Genomic DNA, 12,355 nt, shown 5'->3' with positions numbered 1-12,355 from the left:
TTGTCATATCTGAGAAAATTCATATAGACTATTCCTGATACATCTCTTTCTGGCATCTTTATGTTTTGAATTGATGCTCAGACATTGTATTTGCCCAAAGCTTTTTACTTAAAGAATCTTTTTTTTCCCCCTGTAGAAGATAAAAAGTACACTTTAGGTATTAAGCAGAACAGATGCTTTTGCTCCGTATCATCTTCCACTATAGGAAGAAGGGTCAGTCAGCATAGTGGGTAAATATAGGCTCTGGAGTCATGTTGCTTGGTTCAACAGTTTGCCTCTGTCCTTTATGGGTTGTATAACCATGGCAAATCTTACTCTCTAGAGACTTCTGTTTCATCATCCATAAAAGTGGAAACTAATCAATCAGAAGATTAGTAATCATCAGAAACCATAGGGTGTTCTGCCTACTCTTTCTAGAGGCCTTCATCTAGAGGCCTTCATTAAGTATGTGGCTGAATGTTTGTTGCTGCTGTTTTTATTACTAGCGGTATCATAGAGTGATTATAGTACCTATTTTTGCCAACATTCCCTTTATTTATTTATTTATTTATTTATTTATTTATTTATTATTTTAATTTATTTATAAAAGGGAAACACTGACAAAACTATAGGATAAGAGGGATACAACTCCACACAATTCCCACCACCAGAACTTCATATCCCATTTCCTCCCCCGATAGCTTTCCTATTCTTTAACCCTCTGGGAGTATGGACCCAAGGTCATTGTGGGTTGTAGAACGTGGAAGGTCTGGCTTCTGTAATTGCTTCCCCACTGAACATAGGCGGTGGCAGGCCGAGTCATACTCCCAGCCTGCCTCTCTCTTTCCCTAGTGAGATAAGGTTCTGGGGAATCGGAGCTCTAGGACACATTGGTGGGGTTGTCTGTCCAGGGAATTCTGGTTGACATCATGCTAGCATCTGGAACCTGGTGGCTGAAAAGAGAGTTAACATATAAAGCCAAACAAGTTGTTGACTAATCATGAACCTAAAGGCTGGCGTGGTGCAGATGAAGAGTTGAGGAGGGGGTCTCTGTTCTGTAGATAGCTAGTAGGCATAGTTTAATTATATTCCAAAGGACCTGTGGCTATACTAGTGCTTTTTTATTTTTTTGTTTTTCCCTGCCCTGAGCCTGAAATCTGATATGCAGGTGGATCCAAGTTATTATCTGGAGAGATGATCTCATGGCTGGAAAAAGGACCAGAAAGCTGGATCAGGGAAGAGAGTAGCTCCCAAATATTGTTGACTGTAAACCCCATCGATTTGTTGTAATCTGGGGCTCATATTCAACTTAGGCGCCTGTGTGACCTCTGCATCCCTGTAGATCTGAGTTCACATTCTGTGGTCATGAATAGGAATGTTCCAAGCTGCCCAATATCAAGACTTATCTTCCTCAGGTGTAGCATAGAGTATGCTATCCATCCTCCCTTTGGAGGATGGAGCATTCTCTTCCGTTGGTGATCCAAGTTGAGGGCAAGGTCCACATTCCCTTTACTTTAAATCTCCTATAGTACTCTGTTAATCATATTTAGTGTTTGCTAACCACCTGTCCTGTGCAAGGCGATGTGCTCCCTACAAAGATGGCAAAATTTTGTTCCTTTTCCTTAGGACAAAATCTAGTGAGAATGTCTGCCTTGTATTAGGAAGAAAATATGAACCTTACATTTGAAGCAATTATTTCATATCTCACTTCACTTCTGAAGATTTTAGGAGTAAAAGCTGCAGAAGGACTTCTGTTAATTGAAAAAAATGAACGGAAACTCCATACGATGTGACATGTCAGTGTGATACCTCTGTGACACATTATCTCCATCTACAGAAGTGACCCAGGGAATTAAGTAACTGGCCAAAGATAACCCAGCTGATAAATTGAGAGGAGGCATATGAAACATAACTTCTGTAACTTAAACTTAATTAAAAAATTTTTTTTTAATATTTATTTTCCCTTTTGTTGCCCTTGTTTTTTATTGTTCTTGTAGTTATTATTGTGATGATGTCATTGTTGGGTAAGACAGAGAGAAGTGAAGAGAGGAGGGGAAGACAGAAAGGAGGAGAGAAAGAAAGACACCTGCAGACCTGCTTCACTGCTTGTGAAGCAATTCCCCTGCAGGTGAAGAGCCAGGAGTTTGAACTGAGATCTTCAGGCCGGTCCTTGTGCCATGTGTATTTAACCTGCTCACTACTGCCCGACTCCCTCAATTTCTTTTTATATTACTGTTAATCCCCCTTGAAGGACTTTCAAGGAATTTAACATTTCTTCCCAGAATAAAATTTTCAGATTTTAAGATCTTCAGAAGATGAAGTGGATGACAGGCACTAGTTATCATTCCAAGTGGTTGTAACTTTTACTGTCAAAAAATTCTTTCTTAAGTCCAACATAAACCTGTATGATAATTTAAGTCAGTTTCCCTTTTTTCAGTAGACATATAGAACATCTGGACACCATTTTATTCTGTTTTTTTTTTTATTATCTTTATTTTATTTGTTGGATAGAGACAGCCAGAAATCAAGAGGGTTGGGAAGACAGAAAGGGAGAGAGACATCTGCAGCACTGCTTCACCGCTTGTGAAGTTTTCCCCATGTAGATGGTGGCCAGGGGCTTGAACCCAGGACCTTGTGCACTATAACGTGCACTTAACCAGGTGTACCACCACCTGGCCCCCCAATTCTAACAATTTCCAACTATAACGAGCAAAGGCATACCAATTAGGACTAAGGGAATCTGAACTCTATAATAGAGTTTTTATCACTAACTAGCTGTGCAGCTATAGGCAAGTCCCTTATATCTCTTTATATATGGCCCAGTTTCTAACAAAGTGGCAGTCATATTTGTTTTGTTTTACAAAACCATGGGTTTTTTTTTTCTTAATACAGCCTAATTTAATATGTAAAAACATGTGGAAAGTTACTTTACAAATTCACAATGCTATTATTTATGTGGCTGTTGGACAATTAGTGCTTATTATAATAATAATGAGCTACAAATGACAAATATGCAGTATGCACTGCACTGCTGCTCCCCACCCACTAGTCGTGATAGATTCATCCAGCCATGCAGTCAGTCATAACATTCATTCTGGGTGTGTTTTGACATAACCATTGTTAACAAGAAAGTCGAAATTAGGTACCATTATGGTATTCATACTTGTATCAGTAACACTCTGCTTGTATTGTTGTCTGGCACAATGCATGAAACATTTAAAAAAATGTTTTACATGTTTACTGATTGAATACATGAAAGACATTGGCTACTGTAATTTTTCTTCATAAATCTTAGGTGGCTTATGATTTTACTCTGAATCTATTGAGTCCTCCATGTTTTTCTTTATAAAATTCAGAGTTTCACACTGCAAGTGAAATCCTTCCAGCTGACAAATTGGAAACTTGTGATTTTCAGGTTTAAAATACTTTTCTGCTTAGTTGCTCCAAGTTATAGTGAACCTTTTAATAAGAAGACTATGTATACTTAGTCCTTAAGGAGATTCAGAAAGTAAAGTTACTCTGAGAAAAAGAAAGAAAGAAAGAAAGAAAGAAAGAAAGAAAGAAAGAAAGAAAAGAAGGAAGGAAGGAAGGAAGGAAGGAAGGAAGAAAAAGTAGGTGCCCAAATCATTTAAGGAAATGCATGTTGAGGATAAGAATTTTAATGCATAGCCCCTGAACATGAAGAAAGTATCTTCTAATCCAGCAGAGTGTATAACACATTAGAGCTGCATTAAGAAAATGAGAGAACATAGCATCCCTGAGTGCTTGGAACTTGACTTAATTATGGGTTTTAAACCAGGATTCACACTGGATGGTAAAACTAGAGTTTAAGACCAAACTCTAGAATGCATGTAGCATTTCTCCCATGTTCCACTTACCAGACCACCCAAAACTGCAGGTGGAGATCATTATGTCAAAATAATCTACCCTCTCATTTTCAAAACCTGCTAAAATTTTATTTCAAAGCTTATTTCCATTTTATTGTTGGAAGTAGGCAACTACTCTTTTTATAAGGCCTGATAAGGGTCAAAGGCTTGAAAAACACAGTAATTAATAGAGAATAATTTGATGCTTCAGTTGTTAGTAAGTATTAGTAAGTTTATTAAAACAGAATTTTTTCTAAAATTAAAAAAAAAATCACAACTGCTTTTTTCTGGAATCCTTTAGGTAGGTACTCCATTCTTCTGCCTTATAAAAAGCAGTGCTGATTCATAATCTAGGACTTGTAGCATTTTTCTGTTGTGTTCTTTTTTCCTCTTTTCTCCCTAACCACATTTCCCATTTAAATGTGATCCTTTTCTTTGAGGTAATATTTATCCATATTATTGTTGTTCCCTGCTCTTTAATGGATGTATGTGACCTAGATCAGAGATGAAAAGGTTAACCCTAGGAGTTACATGGTCATCAAATATCGCTAAATAAGTATCATCTTTTTGTGTGTGTGCTGATATACACTGATAGCCACTCCACTTTCCAGAGTTAGATGCCCCCCTTCACACTTATGTGCTCCAGACTATATTTCCATGGTATATTAATAAATAAATATTTAGTAAGCCTGAAATTTAAAATCTTGCTAAAATTAAGTGGTTATTTATATTATTTCTCCTTGATCTCCTAAGTCTGTCAATTCATAAAAGAAGGCAATTAGATTAGTTTGACCAAACTTGTCCTTCAAGTACTCATGTTGAAGATTACTCTGTAGGTGGCTACAAGTGAATTTTGTGATAATTTTTCATTGTTAGGTTCCTAGGTGTAGAAGTAAATTTTGAAAGTTTTTAATTTGCATCCCTTTTTCTTTCTTTCTTTAATTTTTTTTTTAATATGACACCAAACAGGCCCTTTTAAAATCTTCAACACTTTCTGTTTCCACAGTGGGAGGTATGATTTCAATCAGCTCATTTGGTAATAGTCATTTCTGTCAATTCTCTTATTATACTGTGAAATGAAAGTCCTCAGGGCCAGCTTCCATGAATGCTTTAGGTTAATCATTTCATACTAATTCTTCTGGCTTCTGTTGGGCTTTCTTTTTACTTTTTTTTTAGAATTGTTGCAGGTAAAGTTAATAGCTTTTTTCATGTCTATCAGTTATTATCCTCTTCTTTCTCATTCATAAGGGGGCAATATGTCAATATGTTTTTCTATCTTTATGTTAGTGCCTTTTTCTCATACATTTTTACCTTTCTGTGCAGTTTTTTTCAAATTATATTTTCAGATGTCAGCATAGTAGACAGTACACTGGTTAAGAATAAAGGGCTACATATCTGTGGCCTTGGGAAAACTACTGTAGTTTCCAGTAGAGGGGAATTGGGACACAGAACTCCAGTGGTGGGAATGATATGGAATTATAACCCTATTATAAGTTTGCAAATCAATATTAAATAACTAAAGAGAGAGAATTAAGAGCTTGAATCCCAGCTTCAATTTTTCATAGATTAAGTAATTTTAGGCAAATCCTTGGGTCTCTCTAAGCTTCCATTTCTTATTTAGTGTTGAAAATGTTTTCAAGTCTCATCCTAACCTATTTTTCTCATTCTTATCCATATTCTTTATTTCTAAATTTATGCCTTCCTTTTTCACTATTTCTTTGCACTTTTTAATTTATCTCTTATATTTTTATGTTGTTTGCCATGAAAGTTTCCTCTTACCTTTATATATATTTGGCAATAGACATCTATAATATTTTATTAGGCAGTGTCAGAAGTGGGTAATATTTCCACTGTTTTATAATAGGAATGTGCTTACATTAACATGTATTTGTAAGATCAAAATCAATACCTTAACGGTTCTTCTGCAGCAGGTGTATAACTTTGCTCAGTGAATGTCATCTATAAAGATTTATATCTTTCAGCTTAGGTTTGCCACCAAATGGGTTTTGGCTTTAAATTTTTAAATTTTTATTAAAAAGCAGAACTGTTTTGGAATTGCTTTGATTTTAGATTCTGATTTGGAATCACTGTACTGAGCAGCCATTATATTTTTACTGCTTCCAGATTTCTTTGCCTATAGTTGCCCATATTATCTTTTCAATTTTAAGTTTCCAAATTTAGTTTCACTATTCTGGTATGTTCAGTTTTCCTTGGGATCCATAAACAGTTTGATGCTTTCTTCCAAGATTTCCTTTGCCTTTAGATCCCCTCCTCACTTTTCTTTTTTATAAAAGTCACAATCATAGTACCTTCTAAGATTTCTCAGGATCCTTTAGCCAAACCTATTATCCTAGGTGCTCTCCCCATAGAGAATCCCAGCTCAATTCAGGTCTGCCTGAAACTGAGCCAGAGGTATGGTGGTAAGCTAACCTTCAGTTTGAAATTTGCTGAACCCCATTTTTTTTAGCTTGCAGCTTTGCTGCTGTGTTCAGATAATGCCACAAGATGGTGCCCAAATAGCAGCAAATTTCTTTGGCTCACCTCTCCAAGTGCCAGTCAGCTCGCCTTAAGCACAACAAATAAAGCACTTTGTAAGGGATTCTGCTGATTTGAAAGCTATGTCAAAGTGGCAAATGTTAACTCTAAACTTGCCTAGACTTCTGTAATGCTCCTAGTCCGTGACTTGAAAAATCTTCTGCAGGCATTATGTGAAATAATAGCCCTTGGAAGGAAGCACTTGAGGTTATCTGTATTTTATGGTGTTAAGATAAATGGTAGCCATGACATTAGAACTAGTATCATGGTACCTAATGAAGTGCTCCATGGGAGGGTGCCTGCTTTGCCATGTATACAACCCAAGTTCTAGCCTGATCCCCACTACATTGAGGGAAGCTTTGGTTTTGTGTTGTTTTTTTCCCCCTCTCTCCTATCTCCTTCTCCTCCTCGTCCTCGTCCTCCTCCTTCTCCTCTTCCTCTTTCTCCTTTCTGTGTTTGTCAGTGGAATTTGTAAATTATGAGCTCAGATTCGCCTATTTTTGTTTATCCTTAGTTTCCCTCTACTCATGTTTTATTTCCCTAAATCATTGTATTGGGGAGATGGTTCACAGGACAATTATTGACATGTGAATAAAGTTTCATTATGCTCCATGATCGAGGTTTACATACCACACCCATCAGCAACTCAGGTTTCTCATCACCATCATACCCTAGGCTCCTGGCCTCCTCTCTCCTATTTTTTTCATGTTATAATTGTATGTCTTAGATTCTAGAAGTGCTCTGAAAATAATGAAATTTGATTTGCATCTGAATGTTTTTTTATATAATGTTGTAATAAGGAGCTATAACTAAAGTCCAGTTACTCCTATTTCCATTTGAACAGCAAAGTAGAAGCAAAATATTGAATATATATATGGGCTATTTGGGCTCTGTGCCTATACAACTCCTCCACTCCCAACATCAGTCAGTGTCTGTCTGTCTGTCTCTCTCTGTTTTTCCCTCTGTCCCTCTTACATTTTCTCCCTCTCCCCTTCCTTCTCCCTCCCTCTTCTCCCTGCTCCTGCTCCCTCTCCCTCTGCCTTTCTCTCCCTCTCCTTAGAGAGTGAGAAAACAGCAGAGAGGAGAGAAACCAGCACTTCATCTTTAGTAAAATCCCTCCATTCAGGTGTCCTCGTATTCTAGCTAGGTGCTCAAACTCAGGTTCTCATGCATGGTTAAGTGTGTGCTCTAGGGGTAAGCCATATCCTGGCCCCTGAAATATATTCTTAATTCCTGTTGGAATATTTATAAAGATCAGAAATAAAAGGCAACTATACTGAAGCATTAATATAGTTGAGAACTAAAATAAAAGATATCATTAGCAAGACAAGAATCTTAGTCCTACTAAATTCTTACAAAGTCCATATACTTTCAGTTTCCACTAGCCCCAGGTCTTTCTCTCAATATTATAATGCTGTTTCTACTTGGAAAGTTCAAAATATTAACTTTCAGGGTCAGGCAGTACACTTGGTTGAACACACACATTACCATGCACAAGAATCCTGTTCAAACCCCCATTGACCATATGCTGGTGGTGGGGGGGGGCAGTGCTGTAGATTCTCTTTCTCTACCACCCCTTCCTCTCAATTTCTCTGTGTATTTAAGAAAGAAACATGGCTGCCAGGAGAAGTAAACTTGCAGACATCATGCCCTAATGATAACCCTGGTGGCAATTAAATTAAAATTAAATTTTGGAATAAGGGTAAGAGAAAAACCTACCCGTCTCATGATTAAAAGTTTGCCTTATAATTTGAACTCAGAGAAAGTCATGGGATATGTGAAGAATACTAACACTGCCCTTGTTTTCAGAGAGAAAACGATTAGAAGCCAAACAACGGGAAGATATCTGGGAAGGCAGAGATCAGTCTGAAGTTTGAACATCACTCAGTGAGAAGGATAACTCCATGACTTCAGAAAACGTTTCCCATAGTCTTCAGATAAGAGGATTTTTCAATGCCTCTGTATACATGCGGATGGCCATGTTAATGAAAGAAAGAGATAAAGGGATCAAGACAAAGACTGTTTGGGTATAGAAAGAAGATAGACTTCCTGTCTATCCTTACTCCAGATTGCAGTTCTTTGGAACCACTTACTGAATTGGGCACAGAAGAGAGCCATCAACTAGGAAGATGTGACTTCTAAGAGTCTTCTGGACAGGTCAGGTCATACTAGCATGGGCAACATTTCCGAGATGTTTTAACTAAATACAAAGTAGAGGATTCAAGCCTGCCATGATGGGAAATCTAAGTCCTGCAAGAGCAGGGTGTTCATTCCTTTGTACCTCACAAAGCTGAGAACAGCAGTCAGTGGTGGAGAAGAAAGGCAGCAGTGAGTACAAAAAGGTGAAACAGTGAACTTGGTATTCATGAATCTGTGCTGCCCATACAAAACTCCACAGCTGGTTGGACTGAGGTAGATGTGGGTGTTTGGACTCCAGAGTTTGTAGTGAGCGGAGCACCTGGGGCTGTTCCATCTGCACAGCAGCCAGGAGCATGCCCACGTCTTTCCTCATAGGAAGCCAGTCTTGGGAGTGATCATTCAATCTGAGCAATCAATATGATCATGTTGTAAGAAGATATTAAAATTCATTTAATGATATATATATATATATATATATATATATATATATATATATATATCACTTTGGTATTTGTTTGACTTTGTCATTCCCACAAAGAAATTAGAGAGCAAGGCCCTTCCTCCTTATACTGTTGTGCATGGGTTCACTGGATCTTTTGACTTACTGAACTTTAGCGAGTTCTTTTTCAGCCAATCACCTGTCTGCCTGAGAGCATACCGCAATCGTGCCTTTCCTGGGACTGCTGTGTGGCAGCTCAGCTCTTGATCTTTGTCTCCTTGTGCACCACACCCCCAACCTCTTGCCTTTTCCCATTTCTTCCAACTCTTAACATCCTGCACATGTACTTAGTATGATCGTCTCAGCCTATGCCAGAGGCACTTGCAAGCAGCACCAGAGTATCCATCTCAGCGAGGAGCAGCCAGAATGAAGCCAATACCTCTGAACAGTGAATGATTCCCTGTAAGACAAGGGCAGGTTCGGCTTTAGTCATCTCAAATTGGTGTTCTTATTGTCCTAGGAAAGTAGTTCTTCCTTGACAACAAGGTAGTGCTGGACCTGAAGATGCTGTGATGGCAAATGGTAGTGTTTCATTGTGCAGCTGCCTCCTTTTTATATGACTTAGTACCTGTGGCAATGGGGAGTTATTAGCATTGCCAGGAACATGATGGAATGGAACTGTTCAAATATTCCTCAGATGGCAATGACCATGGGTTTTACTCCAGGTCCAACTTCCTGCTGCTATTTCAGCCCTAGAGCTCTGTTAGAGTTCTCAGTATTGTCTTTATTTTCAGTCAGTTCTGAAAGTGTCCCTTGCTCATAATCAGTGCCACCATTTCAAGTTTGGGAGGTTAAGTTCCAATACTACTTAAACCAGTATACCTCTCTCTGGCTCATAGCTACACGACCTGTGATCTGTAGTCATTACAGAGCAAACTTCTCTAAGAAAAGTATTTCTTATGGAACAATACAACTACATTTGAAAGGAAATGCAGGGAATTGTAGCAAGGCTTCACATTGAGTGGTATACCTTTGAGGTAAACCTTTGCTGTTTGATCCTTCAAAAGAGTGACATTGAATAATAAAGAATGTCCCTCCTAAAGGCTATCTCTGGCTGGCAGGTGGCTCACCCAGTAGAGTCCTGGAGTGAGCCCACCACATGGGAGTGCCTGCAGGGGGAAGCTTCACAAATAGTGCTGAACTGTCTCTTCATTCTCTGTCTCTCTTTTTTTTGCCTCCAGGGTTATCATTGGGACCTCGTGCTGGCACTACAAATCCACTACTCCTGGAGGCCTTTTTTATTTTTTATTTTTTTATTTGAAAAAGGAGCAATTAACAAAACAGGGTAACAGGGGTACAACTCCACACAGTTCCCACCACCAGATCTCCGTATCCCATCCCCTCCCCTGATAGCTTTCCTATTCTTTATCCCTCCTTTATCCAGGCTGGGAGTATGGACCCAAGGTCATTGTGGGATGCAGAAAGTAGAAGGTCTGGCTTCTGTAATTGCTTCCCCGCTGAACATGGACATTGATTGGTCGATCCATACTCCCAGCCTGGGAGGCCTTTTTTTTTTTTTTTTTTTGATAGGACTGGGTGGGGGGAGAAAGGGAGACACCTGCAGACCTGCTTCACCTCTTGTGAAGCAAACCTCCCTGCAGGTGGGTAGCCAAGGGCCTAAACTGGGATCCCTGTGCTGGTCCTTGTGCTTTGTACTACATCTGCTTAACCCATGTACTGCTGGCCCCTTCTTAAGTCTCCTTATCTCTTACCCTCTATGTCTGGGAAGAAAAATAATAATAATAAAGGCCACTGGGAACAGTAGAGTTTCAAGCACCAAGCTTCAGCAATAGCCTTGGTGGTAAATAGATGACTCCTGTCACTTGCATTTGAGAATACTTTCCCCTTTTTGACACTACTGTAGTTTTAAAGGGCACTGTTGATAATAAAATATAGCTCCATGTATATCCCCCAGTTTTCTTGTATTCACAATTTCTAGAAGTTACTGTTGTTCTTATTCTAGTGCTGGATTCTAGGTGGCTAGTGGCTAGTGGCTTACAGTCACCTTTTTCAGACTGATCCTTATAACCAGACCCACAGGGAGGGTTAAAATTTTTCTTCCCAATATTGAAAGCTATGGAGTGTGCTACTGTTCCTACCTTTAGTAGAGAAAGTGGTTTTAGTTAAATTTCTCCAGGAAGGATTGTCTGGAGGTAAGACATGCATTGTATTGAACTTGCCCAGATGGAAATTACATCTTTGCCCATGTGAACTGCACCGTCATAGGTTGAGCCAACAGGGGAGCACAGTGTAGCTCCTACTCTCTCCTTTGTTAAATGTTTGATAAGGCTGCTCATATGCACCCTGCTTTGTATATATGTCTGAATTCCAGGACCACTGGAATTTAAAATGGGAAAGTACATTCCCTCAAGTTCTAATATCCCCATAGAGTGATGGTCTTTGAAAAGCAAATTAGACTTCTGATTAGTAAGTTGGGGTTCCCGGCACTTTAGTTTCTGAGACTAAAATATGCTGAGGTGAAAAGCTGCTGACATTTCAGTGCTGTCTGGAATTTAGTGGTTGGTATTCTGTTAACATTCCTCATCTAGTTACAAGTCACAGCAGCCATCATCTTCCCATGTCCTTCCCTTTCAACTCAGAGGTGTAACAGCACAAGCCTTGTATAGCTTTTTCCAAGAATTAGAACTGGCTACACCTATCAAACGTGTGATGTGGGCAGCGAGACTAGGAACAGAGCTGGTGGCTGGCTGCCTAGTCTGCTTTTTCTGGCTCTTTTGGAAACTGGATCCAGCAAGAAGCTGTGGGCAACCTCCCTGCCTGAGTCCAGTCATCAGTCACCACACGCTCCCCTGCGAGCTGCACATTCTTTCACAGGCCATTAGCTGCATGTGTGAGTATAATGTTGTTACTGTTTGGGCCATGTTCGCTGGATCCAACAGGAAATCAGTCCTTCCCTTGTTTACCTAAACTGCCATGCCAAAGTATAATGCTCCTTCTGCCTGATGAGGGAGATGAAGGAGTGAAGAAGAGAGGAAGAAGAAAGCACTTCTTTGTATTCCTGGAGGGTCCCCCACCCAGAGCATGTCCCTTTTTTTTTTTACTTCTACAGAGGAAATGGTGCTCATGATGGAGCAGGGTCATGGGAGGGGGGTTTACATCATACATCTGTTGTCATTTATTTTGGGCTTTGTAACCTTGGTTATAAAATTTTACAACTCTTGGATTTAACCTTTCATCCCTTAACCTTTCCTATTCATGTTTCACCACAGCCTGGGGAGGGGGTTAGGAAATAGACAGTAGGCTAACATCTGACCAAAGAAGTGAAATATAGGGGGTCGGGCGGTGGCGCATTGGGTTAAGTGCATGTGGCGCAAAG

At 39.3% G+C, this 12,355-nt stretch overlaps 1 protein-coding gene across 2 annotated transcripts in view; it reads left to right on the top strand.

Annotated features, from left to right (window-relative positions):
• The window catches only part of R3HCC1L (R3H domain and coiled-coil containing 1 like), a 42,952-nt gene that overhangs the window by 27,957 nt on the left and 2,640 nt on the right, over positions 1–12,355 (top strand). For both annotated transcript variants that reach the window (XM_007534150.3, XM_060171520.1), the window contains one exon: positions 8,190–12,299. In XM_007534150.3, coding sequence (XP_007534212.1) covers positions 8,190–8,257 — 68 coding nt within the window. In that variant the 3' untranslated portion in view covers positions 8,258–12,299. The remainder of the gene's footprint in view (positions 1–8,189; positions 12,300–12,355) is intronic.

This window comes from Erinaceus europaeus, chromosome 14 (genome assembly GCF_950295315.1).
Source record: "Erinaceus europaeus chromosome 14, mEriEur2.1, whole genome shotgun sequence".
NCBI classification, from domain to species: Eukaryota; Metazoa; Chordata; class Mammalia; order Eulipotyphla; family Erinaceidae; genus Erinaceus; species Erinaceus europaeus.
Note: the sequence above shows the minus strand (reverse complement) of the source record. Positions and strands in the feature narration are given on the sequence as shown.